The sequence below is a fragment of the Leguminivora glycinivorella genome, chromosome 21 (assembly GCF_023078275.1).
Source record: "Leguminivora glycinivorella isolate SPB_JAAS2020 chromosome 21, LegGlyc_1.1, whole genome shotgun sequence".
NCBI classification, from domain to species: domain Eukaryota; kingdom Metazoa; phylum Arthropoda; class Insecta; order Lepidoptera; family Tortricidae; genus Leguminivora; species Leguminivora glycinivorella.
Genome location: NC_062991.1, coordinates 8,594,664 through 8,620,881, shown reverse-complemented (window position 1 = coordinate 8,620,881; position 26,218 = coordinate 8,594,664). Strand labels below are relative to the sequence as shown.

The 26,218-nt window shown below is 37.2% G+C and overlaps 1 protein-coding gene across 3 annotated transcripts in view; it reads left to right on the top strand.

The window, feature by feature from the left end:
* LOC125237404 (ankyrin-3-like) overlaps window positions 1-26,218 on the top strand; it is a 311,117-nt gene that overhangs the window by 154,468 nt on the left and 130,431 nt on the right. For 2 of the 3 annotated variants that reach the window (XM_048144441.1, XM_048144440.1), the window contains exon 2: window positions 11,427-11,534. In XM_048144441.1, coding sequence (XP_048000398.1) covers window positions 11,427-11,534 — 108 coding nt within the window. Of the gene's footprint in view, window positions 1-6,185; window positions 6,252-11,426; window positions 11,535-26,218 lie in introns of those variants that run through there. The other variant, XM_048144442.1, reaches the window with a different exon arrangement.

Sequence of the window (26,218 nt, the reverse complement as noted above, 5' to 3'; positions counted from 1 at the left end):
AGTGGCTGTAGGTACTCACGTTATTTTATCGCGACTGTTGCGACATGTTTCGAGTCATTAAGGAGTCCCGTCATCAGGCATGAGTGCTCGCGGCGGCTAGACTCCGTGCACTGAGTCTCTTAGTTTAACGACTATAAGGTAATGAAATATTAACTGTATATTCATTGTAACCTCAAACCTCGTCGTGTGATAAAACTTATTTTTTTTTTCATTCTCTGTAATCTCAAAGGAAGGTTGGGCCTTTCAAAAGGTATGAGCAATGCAGCGCTGCAGATTATCAGATATTGGCGTATGCACAGTGCACATATTAGATTCACGTTATTGTACTGTTGTTCACCCACGGTTAGGATGTATTTTTAGTACTGTCTCATATCCTCTCGTAAGATCTATTCGTGTATTTTCAGGATATTACACAAAACTGTGTGGATGTAGCTTCACAAACTGGAAGGATGCATCATTCTCAATCTTCAGAGTGCAATTGTAAATGTTAAATTTCCACCAAGGTGGATAGGATAACTAACATTATTTATGTAATTAGAGCTAAACGATATACCTACAGATACGAGTTATCGAGAATAATAATCGCTGTCAGCGTCTTCGTATAAAAAATATTATTAATCCATTCGATTAGTAGTCTATGCAATACCGATCATAAACTTTAAAGTTCGTTTTTGTGGTCTTTTAATCAGTGCGTAGAATTATCCCTATGTGGTCATTATGAAAACGGATATAACATTTATGACGCACTCATGTCTCTTTATAGCCGTTTTGTTGCCCTCCAACCCTCCAAAATTGACCATTGAATCAAACCAGGACGATAAAAGTGACCAGTACATCTATGATGGTCACACTTGTGTCTGTGAGAGCCTGTCTGTCTCTTTCATTCCAGAGGTGTTAAACAATGACGCCTATTTCAGCAAGTATATAATGTAATCCACCATACATGCACATATGAATATACGTTTTTAACGACGTTGTTTGTCCATTTTGTCCCTTTGTTGCTCATAAAAATGCGAGCGTATCGAACGTAGTTAATGTATGCTTAACCCCATTTTTAAATTAGTTTTATCCTGTAGTTTTTATGGTGGGCATGCATTTAAAATTCAGAGCGGAGGTAATAGATGTACCTTATGATAGTTATAGTTATGTCAATAATATTAGATACTCATGAAATAAAACTATGGAAACGGATTAAATCGCGTATAATGAATTTAAAATACATCCCGACGTTTCGAACTCTTTACAGCGTTCGTGGTCAACGGGTGACTGAGGAAAAATTAAAATGTGCAAAAGCTACCCACTTACAAGAAATATTAACGAACCATGACCACAAATAATATAGATTTCTAAGGCAGGTTCACACACTATTAATAAAGCTAGTTATACAATATTCAAAAAATTTACCATTACTCTGTTAAAAAATAATTAACCAATTAATCTACACAAAATTGACAAAGAAACAAACTGCAAATGTCCAACACCATACAACACAAATGCCTCACAGCCTTCGTCGTGCTTGTTCCATTATCAGATGTACTACTGGATCCCAAGCCGGTGGTAAAGTAAAGCCATCCTCTCTATTAAAGTTTGGATATTTCTTGATCTCAATGGCCTCTCGCAACATTCTGGGTATATATCGCTTCTCCTTAGCGAGAACCAGAGGCTTGTCAAACTTTATAGCATGATTGACTTTATCCATGACATGTTCAGAGACTGCAGACCTTTGCCGACGGTGCTTGACATCCGCTATGTGTTCCTTCACCCGTGTGGAAATGCTTCGTTTCGTCTGTCCCACATATGACAGGCCGCACTCACAGTCTAGCCTGTACACTCCCGCGCTTTGTAGAGGAGTTTGACATTTCACAGGCCTCAGGAATTGGGACATCTTCTTCATAGGCTTGAAATAAGTTTTAATAGAAGCCCGTTTCAAGATGTGGCTGATCCTATCTGTGACCCCTCTAACAAAAGGGAGAATTGCAGGCCGGCGCTCGACTGTAGGGATCTTCAAACGGGCCTTCTGCTTGACACGCGGTATCTTGAGCTCGTTCGCCAACAGCGCCTGCCTGGCATGTCGAAGCTCCGCGGTCAAATGTTGGTCGTCACATATCCTTTGGGCTCTCTGAAACAAAGATTTGCCTACAGTAGCTAGTTGACTGGGATGGTGGTGGGATTTGCCATTTAAGTACCTATCAGTATGAGTAGGTTTTCTATACACAGTGCGACCTAAGCTATTATCAGGATTCCTCAAAATGAGAACATCCAAGAAGGGAAGGGAACAGTCTTTCTCCAATTCCATAGTAAATTGTATTTTACTATGGATAGAATTTAAATGGTCTAAGAAAGTTGAAACATTACTTTTAGGAAGTATAGTAAAAGTGTCATCTACGTATCTTTTAAATATCTTCGGCTGGACGGCAGCCAATGAGAGCGCTCTCTCCTCAAAGTCCTCCATGAAGATGTCGGCGACTACTGGAGACACCGGAGACCCCATTGCCACGCCGTCCACTTGAAGGTAGAATTCACCATTCCATAGCAAGTAGCCCGATGTGAGGCAATGTTCCAACAACTTGGCGTAGTTCTCAGACATGTTCTGCTCTCTCAACCTCTTCTTGACAATTTCAATGCAGTCTTTCACCGGTAGATTCGTAAATAGCGACTGAACATCAAAACTGACCATGATTTCATCATCAGTTAATGTGAGATCTCTAATTTCACTGATGAAATGGTAAGAATCCTTTGTATGAGAGCTGGTGCCACCTCGCAATGGTGAAAGGACTCCCGCTAGGTGCTGAGCCAATTTATACGTAGGAGCATCGATCTGACTCACTATTGGACGTAGCGGAGCATTCGGCTTGTGTATTTTAGGCAATCCATACAACTTCGGAGGCACCGGGCAATCAGGAATGCTATAAAGTTTGACAAGCCTCTGGTTCTCGCTAAGGAGAAGCGATATATACCCAGAATGTTGCGAGAGGCCATTGAGATCAAGAAATATCCAAACTTTAATAGAGAGGATGGCTTTACTTTACCACCGGCTTGGGATCCAGTAGTACATCTGATAATGGAACAAGCACGACGAAGGCTGTGAGGCATTTGTGTTGTATGGTGTTGGACATTTGCAGTTTGTTTCTTTGTCAATTTTGTGTAGATTAATTGGTTAATTATTTTTTAACAGAGTAATGGTAAATTTTTTGAATATTGTATAACTAGCTTTATTAATAGTGTGTGAACCTGCCTTAGAAATCTATATTATTTGTGGTCATGGTTCGTTAATATTTCTTGTAAGTGGGTAGCTTTTGCACATTTTAATTTTTCCTCAGTCACCCGTTGACCACGAACGCTGTCAAGAGTTCGAAACGTCGGGATGTATTTTAAATTCATTATACGCGATTTAATCCGTTTCCATAGTTTTATTTCATGAGTAACTATCGCGGTAACCGAAGACAATATTAAATATTAGATACTTTTATATTTGTGGTGTCTTAGAATGGTAAATTTCAAAATCAAGTTGGCTAACAAGCTTGGGCAAATTGCAAAAATATTGAAATTGGGAGAGGAGTTTGTTACTTTTGATAAATTGTATTTTTTATTATTTTAATATAGGGTGACAATATCGAAATTTCTCAAAATTTGATATGTTCTTAGTCAATCCGATTGTAGGAGTAAGTTTCAGGTGCTTTTGCTGGCAACCCCAAGGGATACACATTTTTCATCGTATAAATGTGGTAATGGTTGATCTTATCTTATCAATGGCAATTAAAGCTATGATGACGAGTAATGGTATATTATATAGTGTCGTGTTCTAGTACATGCAGCTTACTGCTTCTAGAATTTCACTTAATTTATTTATTGACTTTTACGGTGAAAGGGTTACGAGTAGGAGCTTTAATAGATAAAAGTAAGTGTTCCTCCGCTTTCTGTTCGAAACCTTGTCTGCAAAAAACTGTGACAGTGGATAATGATTGTTAATTATAGACCAAAGGAAAGCCGATACACAATTAAGTTTATTTTCTACGACATTTTTACGACAGTTGGCAGACGAGTTTGTAGCCGTAACGATAGCTTGTTCCACCAAAAGCGAGTACTAAGCTATGAGTTATCGGCTATTTTTTTTAAATTAGAAACCCTTTAGTTTCGCCACTGTCTAGTCAAAGTCTGTCTGTGTCCGTGAGTCCAGAAGATGCCGTCCGCGGATAATTGAAGGTTGCACGGGTTATATGAACTTGGTACCAACATGTATATCAATCACGCCAACAAAGGCGAAAAATAAAAAATGGAAAAAATGTTTTATTAGGGTACCCTTATACATGTCAACATTTGTTTTTTTTCCAAAAGAACGTGTGATATTTAGATAGGTATTTATCAAAATGAAAGTTTTTTTAGAGGTTTACTAAAATTGCGTTTTTTGATAATATTGATATTTGACAGAAATAATCGTCAATGACAAAAAATGCGCCCCCTCTAACTTATGAACCATATGTTTTATTATGAAAAAAATCAGAAAAAAATTATAAAATTTAGGAAAAGACTTGATAGGTTTAGTAGTTTTTGAAAAATAAAGTCACTGAACAAATGCCCGATCGCTCTTGGCCGGTTTTTTTATAAGGAGAATAGCTTACTTTTACAGACTTCAAGGCAAAGATTAGCCCTGTTGAGTTACCCAGAAGATACCTGTTCACTAGCTCGGAAATATAGCCGCCGGCAAGGAGCTCCACTTTCCACCGATGGGCCAAAGACTGTAGCTTGGCCGTTAGCCTCTTGTCGCCAATCATCCTCCTGGCTCTCCACTGAGTATAAAGCGGCGAGTTGGTATTGGTTGGTTGGTTAGGCTATAGACACGAACAAAAGATAGTCGCTCCGTGTAAATAAAAGAGACGCGGTGACAGCGCGAGCGAGTTGAGCGATGAAATATCGCTTGCTCTCTTTTATTTACACGAGGACGACTATCTTTGGTTCGGTTTTATCGATAATAGCTCATAGCTTAAACTCGCTTTTGGTATTAGGACCAGTGCAGCAGAGCCTTATTCAGGGGTTAACGATATACGATTGGTTTTCAAGATAGTTGAAAGTTCTGTGCCAGTATAAACGTGGTCTCTAAATGCGGATATATGTTACTGATCTAGAGCTCTCAATATTCTAGTTCGTGTGGGAAGTAATGAGATTGAATGCATTGAATGGCTAAGTAACTATTAAATAATCTAATAAGTTTTTCACACGCCGTTGTCGTGTGCGAAACGACGATATGTAATGCCCTGTGACATGGCTGCGTGGGTTCTCAACATTCTTCATATCCGTTATCGTTAATATTCTTAGAAGAATCATGAAATGAAACTATGGAAACGGATTATATCGCTTATAATAACTATCGAGCTTATCGAAGAAAAAATCTTAGAATTAAGACTGTTAGCAACAATTGTAGCCATATTTATTTATTCTTTACCATTCTAAATCTAAGAAACCGAAACACATCGTGCACAGCAGCTTAGTTGATTCTTGAAAGGATGCATTTGCAAATAGTTTACAAAATCATGGCGCTTTCATGAATCGGAAGCTATAACTACCACGCTAATTATCTCAGTATCTCGCAATACATCTTCCACCCATATTACCTGCAGAAGGCATAGAGTTTTCAGCAGAGCAGGCAGCTCCGCACCTATTCCGCTCCCGAGCGCTGGCCCCGCATCCAACAGTTTGCAACCCCATGCTTAAAGAAAAGCGCCTAACTTCGTCAACTGGTGGGTGACTAGTTGACCACCCTTAGCTACGTACGACATAGAGCTCACTGAAAATCGCTAAGCAGCAGCGCAACAGTCGGCATCCTTGTGCTAAAAGCATAGCGCCGAAATCCTCATGAATCGGAAGCTGCCACTTAATGAAAATGAATATGAAATATTTAGTTTTCAAGTAGGCATATTAAAATGCGCATATGAACGTAAAATAGAACTTTCTTTTGATTTACTACATAGAGGTAGAACTTACTGAAAACTCTGCAGAAGCAGCGCTTCGCTCCGCAGCTCCGCACCATATCCAGCATTCTGAAACGGGGTTGCTAAAAACATGGCGCCTAAATCCTCATCAATCGGAAGTTATCACTTTTATTACCTACGCAGTAAAGCATTCTGAAAACCGCGCAACAGGTGAGCGTGCCAGTCTGACAGCGCGCGCGCAGTCCCGGTCGTGCCGCCATGGCGGTGTGGTGCGGCGCGCGCATCCTGCCGCTCGAACGCCGCGTCTACTCCATCACGCTCGTGGTAAACATCATCTAGTCTTCTAGTACCCAGTTATGGACTCCTAGTCTATTTAGACTACGGCTTTCTTTTAAAATCATAAAGACAGCCGGTTTTTACTTATTATTTAAAGAATCGTTAACAGCCGGGAAACAGTAAAAATCGTGGGCCCTTGACCCGCGATTTTTCAGTCATGTGTTGAATGGTAAAACCCAGTTGTGAACACCTTTACTTACACATGATTTTAAGAATGATTTTGGTAATTTCTTTTACACGGAAAACAGTAAAATTGTGGTCGGCTGGCTCCAGGGATTTCAAGTCATGTTTTCAGAACTAAAGTTTAAAATTATTGTCGCTGGTGAAGTTGGTTTATATTTAAAGTTTAATAAAGTTGCAACATGTTTGAATGCAGTTTTTGTATATCTGTTGTGTCACTAACTGGGTATTTAACTTTAATTTAAGCCACGTGCTAAGCTGAAGAAGTTAAGTTTAAGTTTAACCGAAACGTGAATCTATAAGTGATGAAGTGGAAAAGCTATTACAGTGCTATGTGTGATATTAAAATGTGTGAAAAATCCACGAAGAATCCTATCATGGTTTTCAGTGAGAATCAAATGAAGAACATGCATTTTGGTTTTGTAATTCGGTTACTAAATACTTGTATAAACCCTTTTTGATTTCATGACAATGACAAATAATTCATGGCTGTTTAAGATGGTATATGTTCCTTGGACTTTTCTTTGTTATTTATTTTCCATGTCGGCATTTTTCAATTAGACGCTGTGTCTAAACAGGATCATATCATTTTAAGTACTTTTACAAAGTGTTTGATGTTTTCCTTTTCCTTCTTCAATATTTCAAAGATATAATTTGCAATACTTGTCTTAAGTCGGGAATGGCAATCAACCAAATAGAAATTAGATGTTCTTATCCGATTAGCTAGAGTAAGTATACGTACATAAATCAATAAGGTAATAAGATTAATAAGCAAACCGCAATTAATAATGAATTTACGATGATGTTAATAAATACAGTTTAGTAAATTAATTTTAACTGCATTTTTATGGATTGGAAAGCAGGTAGCATGTTTTAACATGTAAATAATTATCAAATAGAAATCTTAGCACACGTAAACCTGTAAATGTAACTAGTGGAGGTAGAACTTAATTGTAAAATTTTATATAAAAACATTTAAGGTACATTAGGGTAATTTCGAAAGTTGTATAAAAACCACCATTCTTTCCATCATATCAAGATTCCCCTTTCGAAATCACCCTAAGCATTTATGTGATTCGAATTACCCTAATGTACCTTACCTACCTATACATATGTGTGGTATAAAATTTGAGTCTTCTGCGCATTTTAGAAACACAATATTAAAGTAAAATACTACATAATATTATTTTGTCATTCCGATCGCTTTCATTATTCGCAATTTGTTTTGTAGAATTTTCATAAAATAGTAAAATTGCTATTTTTAACAAAATAGTTTTTTGTAACCAGTGAACCTTTTCTGCCCGTTTCAAAAACGGTATATTTTTCTGTTCTCGGTAACACTTTCATCTCGTGTCTCACAAAAATCTTAAATTTGCAAGTTTGACAGAAAGTAGGCGAGTAGGTACTGTAAAATAGCAAGCATGATTGTTAACCTGATCTACTGATCTAAATATCTATTAACTTGACAGGTATAAGATATCATGACTTGCAATCTGATACCTTAACCGGTTCTTAATTTCTTACAAACAAAAGATATCAATAACAATACTAACAATAGTAATATCATTGACCTGCAATCTCACAGTGAAAAACTAAAGAAACATCCGAATCAGAATTGTAATCGATTATATACTTGATGACGTTTCGATCAATCGTGAACGGTCACGACTCTGGAGTCGATTCCATCTGAAATATAGTTCTAATAGATAAACTACTGGCTAGAGATGGTCTCTAGCTGACCAATATAAACAGGTCTACTTAACTCAATTTTCATCTAGTTGTTATGTATCTTGAGAGAGAGGTTGTACATTTTAAGCTGTTTCACGATTAAAATCTGGCACAACAAGAGGCAGAGTTAATCTGATCGAGCATCTTGTATCGCTATATAGTTATCTGAGTACCCATGCGAATTTATTTAATAGACTCAATATTTTCGAAAGAATAATTGAATAATCACGTTATTATTGGTTTTTCAGTCGTATTAGCCACTTGTCCACAAATTGAGAATTGTGAACAAGTGATCCTCTTGCCCTATATTCCTAATATTAATCTACTGGTCAAGTCCTTAGGGCTGTGGATTATAGGGATAAAGTGTTGAAATCTTACAACTATACTACTCTTGTATCGATCTCTGTTCTGTTTTTGAAAGCTTAAAGATGGCTCTTTAAATAGTAGTAAATAGGACTATTTACTACTAGACTAACAATAGGTACCTTGTCTGTTTGGAAGATAATTAAACCATTAACAATACTACTATAAGTATTTCAGAAATATTTTAAGTATGTATCATCTAATTATTTACATTTTGATATAGTAACATTATGACACTTTGGTACCTAACTGTATATTTACACCATAGGGCATAATATTCCCTGCGTTTTTTATGATATGTGACAAAAATGGCAAAATGAAACAAGTAATTTAGCTTGTCTAAATCGTATAGCCCTATCCTGTGTAACTACCGAACTGATAACCTTCAAGAAATAGAGCAACAAATAAATAAATGATTTATCGGCTTGTCTGGTTGTCACGCTGCATGAAATCCCGCGACACGACTTTCTGGCCTCCGTAGGCTTCGTTCCTATCGGTTTTGAGAATATGGCGAGTTTTCTTAAAAACCAGTGTAATCTGACTCAAATATTTACTAATCATTCTAATAAAATGATCACCAAGGCAAGCCAGAGGTAGACAGTCCTGTCCCACCCACCTTTTTTGTAACAGAACTCCCGGGAGCACTGTAGTAAGTAGATTCGCTATACTCCCCAACAGCTCGCCACAAACTGCCCTGCCCTGCATTGACTGATTGCACTGGTAAAAAACCGGCCAAGAGCGTGTCGGGCCACGCTCAGTGTAGGGTTCCGTAGTTTTCCGTTTTTTTCTCAAAAACTACTGAACCTATCAAGTTCAAAACAATTTTCCTAGAACGTCTTTAGAAAGTTCTACTTTTGTGATTTTTTTCATATTTTTTAAACATATGGTTCAAAAGTTAGAGGGGGGGGGACGCACTTTTTTTTCCTTTAGGAGCGATTATTTCCGAAAATAAAAATATTATCAAAAAACGATCTTAGCAAACCCTTATTCATTTTTAAATACCTATCCAACAATATATCATACATTAGGGTTGGAATGAAGAAAAATTTCAGCCCCCACTTTACATGTAGGGGGGGTACCCTAATAAAACATTTTTTCCATTTTTTATTTTTGCACTTTATCGGCGTGATTCATATACATATTGGTACCAAATTTCAGCTTTGTAGTGCTAACGGTTACTGAGATTATCCGCGGACGGACGGACGGACGGACGGACGGACGGACAGACAGACATGGCGAAACTATAAGGGTTCCTAGTTGACTACGGAACCCTAAAAACCTGTGGGCGATAGGGTCGTCAGTGATCACATCCTTAACAAGGGGGTTAAGGAATCCCTACGCCGTATTTCCATCATACTTTAACTCGACATATCCCACCTTCAATAAATCTGTCTCCCTTGCATTTGAAGATTACTGTACAATAATAATTCAGATCAAAATTCAACATCTTGCAAATCTGCCTAAGCCCTACATCGTCTCGCAGAATTGTTCCCAATTGGTAAGCGATTGGAACACCTATTTCCAGCCTTCCACTATTTCCGCGCAAAATGAACGCTCAACGTGCTGACTGTGATTTGTTGCTCCGTTGGTTGCCCGTGACATTGCAAATTATTTCTACCTAAACTAATGCTGGGAACTGAGCCCTCTCTTGGTTGTCCACGACTTTGCAAATTGTTTTATGAGCATAATGGGAATTGATGAAGAAATAATGGTAATGTCGGACTAATCCACAGTAAATTTAATTTCATATATCTCACGAAAAAGCAACAGTAGTAGAGAAACTTAGACATACAGGTAGATATGACAACGTGAATCTACATTTTCAAATTTCGTTTCGCTGTTTAAAATGTATGTACTCTTTGTCACCAAGTTTTCCTTCACCGAAAAACAATTGGTAAATGCGAGAAGAGACCTTAGATATGAAATTCGCATGTCACCTAGTCAATTAGCTATCAACATAATCGCTAAATTGTGAAAATTCCTCGTCATTTACCTACTACTTTCGTAACTTTTATACCGACCTTAATTTAATATTGAAAAACATGATATCGCTGCTGCAGATCGGCATTTTGCCGCAGTTCTTACCGATCATTTTCTTATCGGCACCCGGTTCACGTAACGACCTATCGTAATCGATATATGCAAAGCTAAAATCTAGTACAGTCGCCATCAGATATATCGGAGCGTTCAAGGTAGACAAAAATATCTGAACACGCGTCTACTGTCAAGGCGATAAGGCGTGTGCGATTGACGTACTTGAGAGGTTTAAGAATTAGAAGAATCAAGCATAGAGAATAGAAACAGAATACAGAAAGTACCTATCGTTATATTCTTTTGTATCGAACCATTGGAATCTTTTTTTATTTAACATTCGAATTTGGCTTGGAGCTTTGGTAAGTCCAAAAGGCAAGACTTAAAACTCGTATGGCCCTACTGTAATGTAAAAGAGAAGGCAGTATTTTAGGCAAGTTTGTCGTCTAACGTCAATCGCTCTTCAAGAGTAACCTTGAGCTTTTTTCATTATCTGAGTGTGTCGGATGATAAAGCACTTTGAACTTCGAAGGTTGCAATTGATAGTCTGCTCCAATGTAATATGTTATTTTTTGTATGTCACACAATAGGCGTGTTATATATGTATATTAGGTACAAGTGTAGTGCGAAAAGCTTTTCCTTCGTATTTTACGGAAACGTACGAACGTGTCATGCTATTTCAGTCAGTTTCATTACAAAATGTACTGAGCTGTCTGCACTAGCATGACGAATACGAATGTTTCCGGGAAAATACGAAAGAAAAGCTTTTCGCGCTACATTTGCATATGATAGATCACTAATTGATTGATATAATACACAATTATTATACAAATAATAATATAAAAAATGTTTTGTCCACAGATAGACCCGAACACAGCGTTCCTGCGAGCGGCGCGCGCCGGACAACTCGAGATCGTCGTCGACCTCCTCGACTCGGGGGCCGTCAGAGACATCAATACTAGCAATTCGGTAAGAAATACAACTTATTTTTTCTACTACAGACTACAGTCATGGACAAAGTGTGGCTGTAAACTAAAATAAATGTCATATACAAGGAAAAAATTACCAAAGCTCCCTAGTGTCAAAAGCTGGATTCGAACTAGCGTCCTTCCTTTTAACCACAGATGCCTGAACCACTCGGCCATTCGATGACGCGTCATAGGGGTATTTGACTAAAAAAGCTGGCCAAAATTATTTATATACATTTTTATAAGTAGTTCCATTGTGTCAATCCAAATATGCTATTTTAATTTATTTTTATTTTTTCTTATTTGTATCGAGTAATGGCCAGGTTTTTTAGTGAAATACCCCTATGTGTGACGGTGGCAAGGCTCAAAATTTTCAAGTATATGACACAATTCCCCAAGGCTGAGCTGAAAGCTGGACTGGGGGAAAATGTGGATGTTTCGAAGAGCACCTCTTTTTAGTCGGAATAGATGCGATCTTACGAAATTACATGTTCCCGATCCCGATATCTATACACATCGAAGACATAAATCGATTCTTGGCAAAACAACCCAAGTACTACGATATCGAACCTAGTTCCTACCTAAACCTGGAGCCTAGATATTTTCAGGTCAGGAAGACATAGGGTGTAGGGAATGCAATCTCGACGAGATTGGGGCCCAAGCGAGATCTCGGGAACTCATGAAACCAATCTCGCGAGATCTCGCCAATTTCGAGATCTCGCGAGATTGGCCGGTTTGTGGGTTTATTCTTGTAAATAATCACAATATAGCAATGAATAAGGATAACAATAATAAGAAAGATTGCTATTATGAAACAAATATTAAACTTGACTATTTTTCCATATTTTTTTTATGTATTTTACATTGTTTAACATAAATTATGTACCTCACAACTCACAAACTTATTATATTAATTTATACTTCAAACTTTTTATAAAACTTTGCAGTATAGACTATCATGTAAGAAAATAAAATAAAATTATTCACGAATGAGTAGAAGCGTGCCAAATTCGAATTCGTTGCCATGCCAACCGCGAACAGCACACAGTAGAGACTACTTAAAAATTCCGCAACGTATGCCTTTATTGATGAAAGGATAAAAATTCAAAAGTCAAGGTTATCCCTACCATCATTAAATAGACACACATAAAAATATTAGCTGTCCTCAATTAATTATGACTAGTTGACTACTAATAAATTACATAAAAATATTAGACTACCAATACGCTTCTTAAACCCGACTGTTAAGTAAGAAACTAAAATAGAAAGAAAAACAGAAATAAATATATATAAAATATTATTAAATAAATATTACAGGACATTCTTACACAGATTTACTGAGTCCCACGGTAAGCTCAAGAAAGCTTGTGTTGTGGGTACTCAGACATTGGCATACATAATATACAAGTACATAGATACATAGAGAACATTCATGACTCAGGACCAAATATCGGTGTTCATCACACAAATAAATGCCCTTACCGGGATTCGAATCCGAGACCGCGGCGTAGCAATCAGGGTCACTACCCGCTGGGCTAGGCCAGACCGGTCGTCAAAAATATAATAATAACATATTATAATATACATATAGTAGTGTGACTATTAAAAAAAGGAATAAAAAATATTTAATACAATAATTTGATTGAGTGTAAAATAGAAATTGTTATTGGTTGCCTAACAAACGACAGCCCTAGTAAGGTTGTTGCAGGCTTTTGCCCTCTCGACATACAAAACTCTGTGCATGAAAATTCGTAAAATAGATGGTATATATAAAATAGAAACACAGCCGTAAGTGTAATATAATAATGGCGAATCACGCAAATAGCCCTAGCTGACACCCTATTTCGAAATATGTCATTCGTCATTCCGAACTGAGATAGGTAAATTATTGAGCGAAATAAGAGTTGACGAGTTCAGTTAAATGATATAGTTCATATAAATCACTTACAACTTGCGAACGAAATATGTCTAGTCATTTCGCGAGCTTCGAATAAGACGTTTTATGCTTGAGTTCAATCTCGTTGATCTCGCGAGATCTCGTCGATTTTTCGGCCGAGATCAATCTCGCTAAAAATGACCGAGATCTCGTACAAAAGAGATCTCGCGAGAACGAGATTGCATTCCCTAATAGGGTGTCACTGTCATACATTTTAATGTAAACAAAATACAAGATATGAAAACCAAATTCAAACCATATGCCATTGCAATAAGCTATATAAATGACCAGTTTACTTCAGATTTCTCATTTACTGAACAATGCTGTACCATGTTTTTATTGAAATAAGGTTGACAATTGAGTACTTAAGTATATACGTTTTTGGTTGCGTAACGCCGTCTGGGGAGCATATCGTAAATGATTTAAGGCTGATTGAAGTTGGAGGATTGTTTACCTGTTTGTTTGTTCAGTGGATGAAAACTAAAGGGAATTGCTTTGTTTCCACAAATAAGTACATACCTGTAGTGTATAGCGTATTACTACTAGCTGTTAGTTGAGCGACGTGGTCATACTCGTATGATCCCTAGGGCATGGGCTGCAGGGTTAGCACGTGATTACCGCGAGAGTATGTCGCCGCGAGATAGACTAACGTCCTTATGTCATTAATGCAGTTAGAAGAAGACGTGGCATCTATCTCGCCGCGACATACTCTAGCGGCAATCATGTGCTAGGCCTACTGGGCATAGAAATTGACCACAAGACCCCTGTGAAAAAAATAAGATTTGACCTCCTGCCTCTGAGCTTGACCCCCGAGTACAAGACTGGATCTGTCCTCCCAACTCCTTTCCAATTGAAAATGATTTAAATTTCTCCTCAGAAGGTTTTGATAACTATAAATACGAATAAAATCGAAGTTAACTCAATTCCGGCTGTCCGGAATTCCTCCCGCCGGGCCCTATTCCGTCGCGCCTTCCCGGACAAATTCAATATCCGAGTTAGCCGGCGTGCCGACGACCCGACGTCGTACAAAAACTACCGTCCCGATCACTAATGGAATCACGGATTTACTACATTTATGGAAGTTTACAGTCTTTTAAGCGAATTTGAAAGTTTGACTGAGTCTGTGCAGTTTTATGTTGAAAAATATGTTTATATCCGTAGGAATCTGGGCAGGTTCAGTGAAAACGAAACTGTTTACAAATTATTTATATTTAAGTATACCTAGCCTAGTATCATGGTCATATTTCTGTATTTTTAAAGGAAACACAACATCTGCCAATGAAGATGAAGAGATCCAAATACGAGGACTAACTTTCTAACATTAAATAAGAGCTGACTGGTATTCTTTGGCTTCGAAAGCTATTATCCATCTTTGTCAAAAGTCATGAAGCTTTCCCAATCTTTGACTGTGACTTTCCATACTAAGGGCAAACATCAGTAAAAAGCTTTTGATTGTACTTAATGTACTTGTATTGACACAGAGTCTACAAAGCACATCACATTATGACACCACTTTGGCACCATTACTACCCGGCAATGAAATCTATTCCGATATATCGCCCCTAAAAGGGTATAGACAGATTTGGGCCGATGTGAACCATAAATTTCACACTTCGCGCGTTTACTTATATTGCAATTGACGGTCGCCAAGGAGCATATATCACTGTAGTGACATCGACACGATTTCTACTGGGCCTAACAAGAAATAGACTATTTGTATGGTAAATTTCTAGGCCACTTCGTGATATTCGTTTCTTTTTCTGAGCAAGGACTCTAATTCAAACAAAGTAGTAGTAGTAGGTAATAAAAACATATATACAGGAAAAAAAACACACACACACACACACACACACACACACACACACACATAATTCATTTGAACAAAGGCGAACTTATCCCATTTGAGGAGTGTCTTTTCAAAAGGACTTATTTCTATAAGTCAACTAGAGTTATTTCTCTAGGAAGATATAAATAAAAAATAACCTTATTGACTTATACAAATAAGTCCTTTTGAAAAGACACTCCTCATTTATATAGTCATCATCTATAACTATGACATCTTATCATTGCCACGGCTTATGCCCGAGGTTCGCCTAGTAACTAAACCCAAGAATTGTTAGTTTTTACAGAATGTCCTGCTTTTATAGCCTCACGATAGCCACGATGATTTCTGTGACCGTCAAATATATAACTATGACAATGATGTAAGCGAAAACGTAGCAATATACGTCGGATACATCGGATATCGTTAGTGTTCTGTTGACAGAGGAACTTCTCTAGCCTCTCCGGTGGTGCCCTCGTACGAGTACATAAGGTTTGACTTTTACAGGAATAAAAGAAAGTTCTAAATTCAAAAGCACAAAAATTTGCCAGGGATCCAGGAGGCTAGTGCGCAAAATATTCAAGACAAAGTGCGGGAGTTCGAAAATCTCGCGCGGCCCGCAGGTGTCAATGTCAACTTTAGCTTTTTCTGAGTTTTCCGGAAGGTTCGCTTGCAGAAAAAGTCGTAGAAGCTAGAAACATAAACAATACTGGTCCCTTGGCAACTGAGGTACCTAGTTACCTATTACCGCCTCCCCTGTGTGTCGACCTTGGTGCGTAAACGAATCGTTATGCGCAGTTGCATACGAGTACATTATGGTTAATGGGTTTGTAGCACTTACTGTTATACATAATATACATATAATAATATGTGGGTCAGCTCTGCAGCTATATTAGTAATCGCGAATAAAAACGAGTACCTGTTTACAATAGAATAGTTGGTTTATCGCGATATTTCAAAGTGTTTCTTGTTTTCTGTCGTGTTTTCGTATTATAAAAGTGATTTTCTTGAAGATTCGCATGTATGGGAGACTATTTACTTGATAAATGCTCAAAAATACCAGAAAAATATTCATCAACTTTTAACGTCGATAAAGTTCAAGTCGCGTAGCCAACATCCTATCGTTTACACTAGCGAAGCGTAATGCAAGTTACTGTCGCATAAATATAATATAATATAAGAGTTTCGTTGTCTCGTGAGTGATTGAGTCCTTGGCTAATCTAGAACACGAATATAATGCCATTGATCGGGAAAGCCCGTATAATGCTTATATTACCAACACATATTTAAATTTTTTGTGTTACTTAACTACAACTATTACTATACTTGGCCATAACATTGTTGTTGTTAATTACGTAAGCAGACTTTCTTAGGTTTCAGGTCACGCTACCTTTTGACTGCTCCAAGTGTAGGTACTTGACGTCTAAAATCTCATAAAATTGTCCCGTGGGCTCGTCGATCCCTTTCTCACTTGTACAAAAATAGGATTATTCGTTTATTTTATATGAAAAGGTAGGAATAATAAATGTGTGCAGACGCGACCGCGCTCTATGATTGATGACTGAACTAAAGGATCTTAAAAATCACTCTGGTCTGACCCAGAAAAATCTTTCCTCAACAGAATCACTTAAATATATTGACCCTTGACGATGATGGACCTTATACTATCTATAAAATAAGGTTTGGCCGATTTAAAAAATAATACTGTGATAGTTATTACTTATTACATTTATAGAATTTCCTACATAATGGTACAATGTAAGGGTAATTTTGTAGTATCCTTCTCTAAGGACCAGTTGCATCAACCACATTTAACAGACACATCATCATCACGCAGCAGACGTCTATGGAACTTCCCATGCAATAAAATTTAACGAACGCTTTAACGGTGACAGACGGTTTGATGCAACCGGCCCTTAATTTCGAAAACGTAAGAAAAAATAAGTTCTTCCAATTAATCATCATTACTAATATTATAAATGGGAAAGTGTGTGTGTCTGTTTATTTGTCCGTCTTTCAAGCCAAAACGGAGCGACGAATTGACGTAATTTTTTAAGAGGGCTTTCGTGTGAAAAACATTGAAATCGCAACCGAGCGCTTGATCATACCGTGTGTGGTATTTAATTAAAGGGCTTTGCGAGTAGTTTACAAATATATATCACATTATAGGACTTTTTCTACTTGGTCTAACAAAATATGAGAAAATGTCCAAAAGTGGTAATAATTGTACCAGTGAAGGCTCGTTTTCAAAAAATTGCCAAAAATAAATAATAGCAATTTATAATCACTAAGGCATAACAGCAATTTATGTAAACGTTGCAGATTCATTAAATACAAAAATTATTTCGATGTGATGTAGATTTTCAAAGAAATTGTCACTTAATTTTAGGTAATTTCTAAAAAATATTGATTTCGTCTTAGCCTCGTTTACTCTTTTTTAAAACCTTATAATAAAAATGTAGTCTGAGAAGTTTGTAGTACAGGGGACACGAATTATAAATTTACCTGTTTTAGTAATCAAAATTGTCCAAATTTTACAAATAAGATCGACTAATTCAGCTCTATACGCGAGTTTTTCTAAACGTGCTTTAGAGAAAAATTCATAATTAATTTAGTGACTTGGTTTTCAAAAATCCAGTCTTATAAATTAAGTGGAGATAGTTGAAGGGACGGAGAGTGACATAGGCTACTTTTTGTTTCTTTCTAACCCCCTCACTTCTTTAAATTGGTGGGTGAAAGTTTGTATGGAGCATTCCGAAATTTAACGCGAGCGAAGCCGCGGGCAAGCTAGTATTACATATGCTTACATCAAAAACTGATGGAATAAATACAAAGAGATCCAGATAACAGAGAATATAGTCTAGAAGGTGTAGGTAAAGAAGTGTTTTTCTTTTTCTGACACAATTTAACTAAATAGGGTAAAGAATATCAACTGTATGTGAGTATTGAATTTTTGATTGTCCAATAATTTTGAGTACGTACGATGTAATACCTAAATATGATCATTATTTTTTGTTATGGGTGTGCTTTGGCGGTCTGAAGTCATAGTAGGTACAATATGTGGGAATACTGTAGCCATGTTAACATGACATTGTCCTATTATTTCGATTGTGTCGCGGTATTTAGGGCACTGGGGCTTTCAATGTACATATATTGTGTGTATGTGAATTTATATCCAAGTTTTGTTACATATAAACGTAAACGCTAAAAACAATACACTTCTTTGTTTGACACTGTAAAAAGATATGATAAGACTCTACAAAGATAGCTTTACTTTAGTTTTTGCTGAAAGATTATGAAGGATTTTTTTTAACATCTTCTTGCAAACAGAGTTACGTTATAAGTGTATCTTTTCGGATCTGACAATTTCTTACATCGATCCCAGCGCGCCCTCACAAACGGCAGAGAGGATGAAACGCCGGAGTGGGCTTAGTGAGTAACTGCCCCACTACGTCAAAAAAAAGACCTGGCAATTTCTGTCGTTTGCTAGTTTTCCAAAAGGGCCGACTGACTATCACTTACCGGACAGTAACGAACGGATGTCAGAAGTAAAACGAGACAGCGTCGAATAACTGACAGGCGCGAGGCGTTTGCACATTGTCGTCCGTATGATAAGTCTGTGAGTCTAACTCAATTAACCTCTTACAACGACCCTTTATTCGTATGATGACGCCCAAGATTACATTGTGGCCATGTAACTTTTAGGAGCTTTTAAAATTTTAACAATTTGTTCGCCTCGGGTACAATCTTATAAGCTAAATAGAACCCAATTTGTATTTTTCGATTGCGTATAAACTAGCTTTACCTACAAATGATGAGCAAGCACGCATACTAAAAATGACTTTTTCTAACTAAACAAGTCACAATAAAATAAGGTATTAATACTATGATAATAATACCCTGTAAATAAACCTATTGATTGAAATGTTTTAGTAATAGAGATGTAGATATTACTTTTAATTAAAAGAAATGAAATTCGTTTTGTACGACATTCGGTTAGTACGACGTAATATCAGCGGTCCCTTGAGCGTCGTTGTAACCGGCGTCTACCGTATATTTCAAACTATATTTTTTAAAAGAAAGGTAAAATGGAGATCTTGGTTTTCTTACATCAATTGCTTGTATTGCTAGGGGCTCTGGTAGCTGTAAACCTTTGCGACATGCCTGTATTCCTATTTTGAATTAGCCGGAATTATTGTAAACAAAGGTGTGGCCGGTGCTATAAAAAAATTGCACCATTCGAGGTATTAAAATTGCCGATATTTTACAAGTTTATTAAAAATCTTTACATATTCCATTACCTAAATAATGACTCTGTTTAAACGAAAATAAATTTTAACACAAAACGTTTTGGTATATTTATTGAAATTAAAAAGCCGTTTCTGAGGGGTAGTTTATTTATTGCACTGGTATCACTGTGTAAATGTACCTGGGCGACCAAATAGCGGGCCGCTAAACATTATTTTTCAGCAACTTTCGAGACTAGGTGGTAGTGAATTTTAATGGCTAATTAAAACGGTCCTCAACTCGTATTTGAAGAAGGTTTTAATTAGCCTGTGCATAATAAGCTGATTATAAATTTAATTATTGGTTTTTGTATCTGATATGACAAAAGTTCGACAATTTTGGACTGATTTTTATTTTGGCTTGCGTGGGATCATAACATAATATAACAGTCATCGTGTTCGATCGATTCACCATTTTAAATGTGTACTTAATAACTGGTTGAAAGTTATTTGTTTTCCGGTCGGCCCTTACTTAGAGAACCCCTGACTTGAGCTGTACGTGTTACTTTGACAGTGACAGCAGTTTGTTTACGTTTATTCCGTTCAATTCGTAATGGGAATATAGAAAACGCAAAACTGACGAATCGCATTCAAACCACAAAAGCCTTAATATTGTCTTCGGTTACCGCGATAGTTACTCATGAAATAAAACTATGGAAACGGATTAAATCGCGTATAATGAATTTAAAATACATCCCGACGTTTCGAACTCTTTACAGCGTTCGTGGTCAACGGGTGACTGAGGAAAATTTAAAATGTGCAAAAGCTACCCACTTACAAGAAATATTAACGAACCATGACCACAAATAATATAGATTTCTAAGGCAGGTTCACACACTATTAATAAAGCTAGTTATACAATATTCAAAAAAATTTACCATTACTCTGTTAAAAAATAATTAACCAATTAATCTACACAAAATTGACAAAAAAACAAACTGCAAATGTCCAACACCATACAACACAAATGCCTCACAGCCTTCGTCGTGCTTGTTCCATTATCAGATGTACTACTGGATCCCAAGCCGGTGGTAAAGTAAAGCCATCCTCTCTATTAAAGTTTGGATATTTCTTGATCTCAATGGCCTCTCGCAACATTCTGGGTATATATCGCTTCTCCTTAGCGAGAACCAGAGGCTTGTCAAACTTTATAGCATGATTGACTTTATCCATGACATGTTCAGAGACTGCAGACCTTTGCCGACGGTGCTTGACATCCGCTATGTGTTCCTTCACCCGTGTGGAAATGCTTCGTTTCGTCTGTCCCACATATGACAGGCCGCACTCACAGTCTAGCCTGTACACTCCCGCGCTTTGTAGAGGAGTTTGACATTTCACAGACCTCAGGAATTGGGACATCTTCTTCATAGGCTTGAAATAAGTTTTAATAGAAGCCCGTTTCAAGATGTGGCTGATCCTATCTGTGACCCCTCTAACAAAAGGGAGAATTGCAGGCCGGCGCTCGACTGTAGGGATCTTCAAACGGGCCTTCTGCTTGACACGCGGTATCTTGAGCTCGTTCGCCAACAGCGCCTCAAGCGACTCCTCAGCGCCTGCAATTGCGGCTATAATAAGCTATATTGGGCGGGCCTGCAATTCTCCCCTTTGTTAGAGGGGTCACAGATAGGATCAGCCACATCTTGAAACGGGCTTCTATTAAAACTTATTTCAAGCCTATGAAGAAGATGTCCCAATTCCTGAGGCCTGTGAAATGTCAAACTCCTCTACAAAGCGCGGGAGTGTACAGGCTAGACTGTGAGTGCGGGCTGTCATATGTGGGACAGACGAAACGAAGCATTTCCACACGGGTGAAGGAACACATAGCGGATGTCAAGCACCGTCGGCAAAGGTCTGCGGTCTCTGAACATGTCATGGATAAAGTCAATCATGCTATAAAGTTTGACAAGCCTCTGGTTCTCGCTAAGGAGAAGCGATATATACCCAGAATGTTGCGAGAGGCCATTGAGATCAAGAAATATCCAAACTTTAATAGAGAGGATGGCTTTACTTTACCACCGGCTTGGGATCCAGTAGTACATCTGATAATGGAACAAGCACGACGAAGGCTGTGAGGCATTTGTGTTGTATGGTGTTGGACATTTGCAGTTTGTTTCTTTGTCAATTTTGTGTAGATTAATTGGTTAATTATTTTTTAACAGAGTAATGGTAAATTTTTTTGAATATTGTATAACTAGCTTTATTAATAGTGTGTGAACCTGCCTTAGAAATCTATATTATTTGTGGTCATGGTTCGTTAATATTTCTTGTAAGTGGGTAGCTTTTGCACATTTTAATTTTTCCTTAGTCACCCGTTGACCATGAACGCTGTAAAGAGTTCGAAACGTCGGGATGTATTTTAAATTCATTATACGCGATTTAATCCGTTTCCATAGTTTTATTTCATCACAAAAGCCTTTTTTAGCAATTTCCGCATTTTACAAAATTCCCAAAAACTGGATAAAAATGATCTGCATCGTGCAAGTAATACCTGCTACGATGTCATCAACATCAGAATTCTTAAAGGTAATGGTAATTATTGCGTAGTACGGCCATTTACTAAAAATCCTCAAAACCGGTTAATAACCGGTTAACCGGTTTTGAAGGAAAAGTCTCGGTTATTAACCGGTTTTTTAAGTTAACCGGTTTTTACATACCCTAATTCGTATGGACAAATGCGCAAGATAGGCCCCGCAGCCGAATGGCATTTCTACGATGCGAAACGAAAACGAAACGCCGCGAAAGGTAGTCTGGCTCTGTCACGCCAATACGCAACAGCTATATATGTTGATATCTACGAGCGTTTCGTTTCGTGAGCGTTTGTGCCATTCAGCTACGTACCCAGGAGTGGTGCAGTTTCTTCAAAGGTTTTCGCATTCTATGCATTTTGGAAGCCCTAATATTAGATTCATTGTTATCCATCCCCATTTTGTAACATCCCACACAACGGCCTGAATTACCTGCCAGTATTATTGTATGATATATACTGTATGATGGCTCTGACATCATCTGATAAGCCGCTTCCACCGGTGCATCCCGTGCCACTGTGAAAATACAATCGGTGTTACATCACTGTTTCTATCGGTAAACTTATACATTTGTGTACTTTATTACAATTCAGCGACACAGCCTGACCTTAAGTGGACTAAAATATGTGAACGATCTAAGATAAGATCATAACATAAGAGTTTTTATTTACTGTACTTATACATTCTGAAATTGATGAGGGGTGGAGCAGTATAAAATTGTGTGATTATGAGTATAGGGTTAGGGTATTTGAACGTGTACCTAAACCTTTACTTGGACATGGAACATTTAAGAAAAAAATTAAATCCGCATTATATGTTTGATGCAGGTATTAAAAAAAAATCTGTATAATATACATATTATATCATAAGATCTACATGAGCAATTCAGCATCATACAATTTCCTTGCATTTTACGACTCTCTGCAAAAATTATACTGGTGTTAACAGCAATACGCAATTCCCGAAAAAAAAGAGAAAAATAGTGCACTTATATTAAATATTCAAGTTCGTAATTCACAATGGAAGAAACGCGTAACTGTCATCGATGCTACTTTACTCGCTTGTTCCACGGAATCGCAAAAAATGACCTTGTATCTTTCGTAAGTGCGTAGTGTAACTAAAACCTAAGCGTTAAAATCTTCATTGAACTATTTTTCTGAAAGTTTAAATGAAGATAATAATGGTTAGGTATGCTAAAAGATAGCAGGTCAATCATCAGGATTATATTTCAACAATTAAAGGTGGTTTTCCAACGGCAGTGCGTGAATGGGCAGAGCGGGGAGGGAATTGAAATTTGTATGGCATATTTTCAATTCTCGCCCAGTGCATCTTCAGTGGAAATAGTAAAGATTGACTAGGATGTGCGGGACTTTAATTGAGATATTTGTTAGTGTAAAAATGAACTGCAATACTTCCGATTTAAAGTATAAATCAACTCCACCAGCAGGGCGAGACGAAAAGTGGAAAGCAGGGCAGAGAAATATTTCAATAAAGAATGTCACATAAGGACCACAAAAATGTGAATCGTCTTATCCATCGTTTAGATGCGATCGTACTCAAAATGGATTATTGGACATTCAAAATAATCAAAATTATACGTGCTGATCTGGTGATTAGCGCATATGATAATAGTAGTAGATAATAATAAAGGTAAAAAAAATAAGAAAATGGCTTTTTCAATTGGAATCTTGACTAGACCCCATGACGAGGTTGCAGAGGTCGTCTTACACCAAATAGAGGACATTAATACTGTTCTAAAGATAAGAAGTTGCATTTTATTTACTTTACTCACACAACACCGCCTAAATAGGGACACGGCGTAATCCGAAAACAATACAAACATTTGGGCATTCTGCACGTCATTGTTACCAGAACTGTTTCGCAAGAGTGCGATTACGTTTATAGTGACATTTGCACTTTGATCTCTTTATCATTCGGATATTTCCACTGAACTGCTTAATTCAGAATATATTACGAATTTAGGAGCGTCTGATTATCTTTCAAAACGGTTCGATAGTACATTTCTGGCGATAATAAACCGTGATTTTTGAGATTAGTTTTATTCTTCGTTATCAAAGTTGAATCAGTTTTTATTGAGATTGGGACCTCATAGAATCTACATACCTATATCAATGCATTCTCAAATCTCGAGTGCCAATAGTCTACATTCGGATTCGGAAGCCTGCATTACACTATGTACCTACAGAAAGGAAATGTACGAGAATCAACCAATAGCATGGTTCAGTTAAAATCCACATACATATGTATTAACTTCTCAGTTTCGCTGGATTTGTATTTTATAAAATTATGATTACTTATGGATCACTAATGACTACCGTAGGTATACCTATCATGTTACCTACTTAAACAACATTCATCATTATCATCATCATCATTTTAGCCGTTAATCGCCCACTGCTGAGCATAGGAATCCCCTCGTGTACGCCACTTATCCCGGTCCTGGACTAGTTTCAACGAGAGGTGCCCCGCAGTTTTTCGAATGTCGCAGTTGTAAACAACATTACAACTTCTAATTCGCTCAAGACAGTTCCGTGTCAAGCTTTACGGATTCGTGTAAAACAGCAGTGTTTCTCGCTACTACAACACACTAAGGCACACAAGAATCTTTACTATGGTGTGAATTATCTCCACCACACCGCAGAACATTGAACTTGTTCACGCAGTTAAATAAATACGTGTCGGTTACTCGAATTACTCTAACCATTTCTAAAGTATCACATTAACTCTTGTGTTCTCAGATTGAGGTACAATTTCGCTGTGAAATCGCGGTAGTACTTTAGGCACTGGTCCCACCAGAAGCGAGCGAGCTATCGGCTATAAAAACGAACGGAAGGTAGTCGCTCACGCGTAAAAATAACCTGACTACAAAATTCAAATTTTGAAACTTACCCGATAGTGGACCGATTTTCATAAAACATGGCTATTAATAGTATTAATAATAAAAATAAATATATCGGATGTAGGAAGGATTTCAAAGGTGGCGGCGTTAATATATCGTGTGTGTGTGGATTGAGTGAGCACCTTCCGAAAATTTAAAAAAATATGCTGATCATTTAGTAAAAGTTCTAAAACAATTGTAAAACGAATCTCTGAATTTGTAAAAAGATAAATCAAAAGATACAGCCATTAACATGTGCTCACTCAGTTCTCACAAACTACCAACGAAAACAGTGAATATATTCATTTAACATATAATATTTATATACTAACATTTAGTAAAAAATAGGCCAACCTACCTCTATAAATATTAGATCACCTAGTGACGTATTTAATTTTTTACAAATAGTTTCTTATGCTCACTCAATCCACACACTTTTGAAAAGCCGAATTTTGATGAAAAACATAAGATTTAGACCGCTATTATATGTGTATAGTTTAGTAAAAGTGAAATGGGAATTTGTAAAATACAAAACGAACCACTAACGTGTCAGGTTTTTTTATAATAAATTTTTGTAAGTGCTCACTCAGTCCACACGTTTTGAGAAAGTTAAAAATGTAAATATCTTACGATTTGTAGCACCTAAGACACTCGAAAGTACTTCAACATTTAGTAAAAATTTTTACTAAATATCCACCATCTAATATTTTATATTCGTTGTCTGGTTTTAAAGATATTCAGACATAACTTTTCTCATACAAACATTTGTATATGATACATTGTATATGATATATGATACATATCAAGTAGGGTGACCACACTATGTCGGCTCCTGATTTTCCCCACCTTCCCATTGTCATATTGAGATTGGGGAGTTTCGTTCAATTTTGATAATAGTTTATATTAAACTAATACCATATTAATTCTCCATCTGCAAACTGTTTTTAGGTTATGTTCTTGGCTTAGTGATGATGTGTATTGTGTAATTTTTATTATGTGGGTTAAAAAGAGTGGAGATGATAGCGCGGGCGAGTTATAGTAACTAACTGTTCTGAACTGTTCGTGGTTCGTTCTTGCTTTTGATGGGACCAGTGCCTTATGTGAGTAACGCTGCATTTATCGCGGCAAGCGCAATCTGCGCGCATTAAGAAGTGTAACGGTGCATTTTGAATTGGGTTACTTGTTGTTTTATGCGGTATAGTCAGCTGCATAGATAA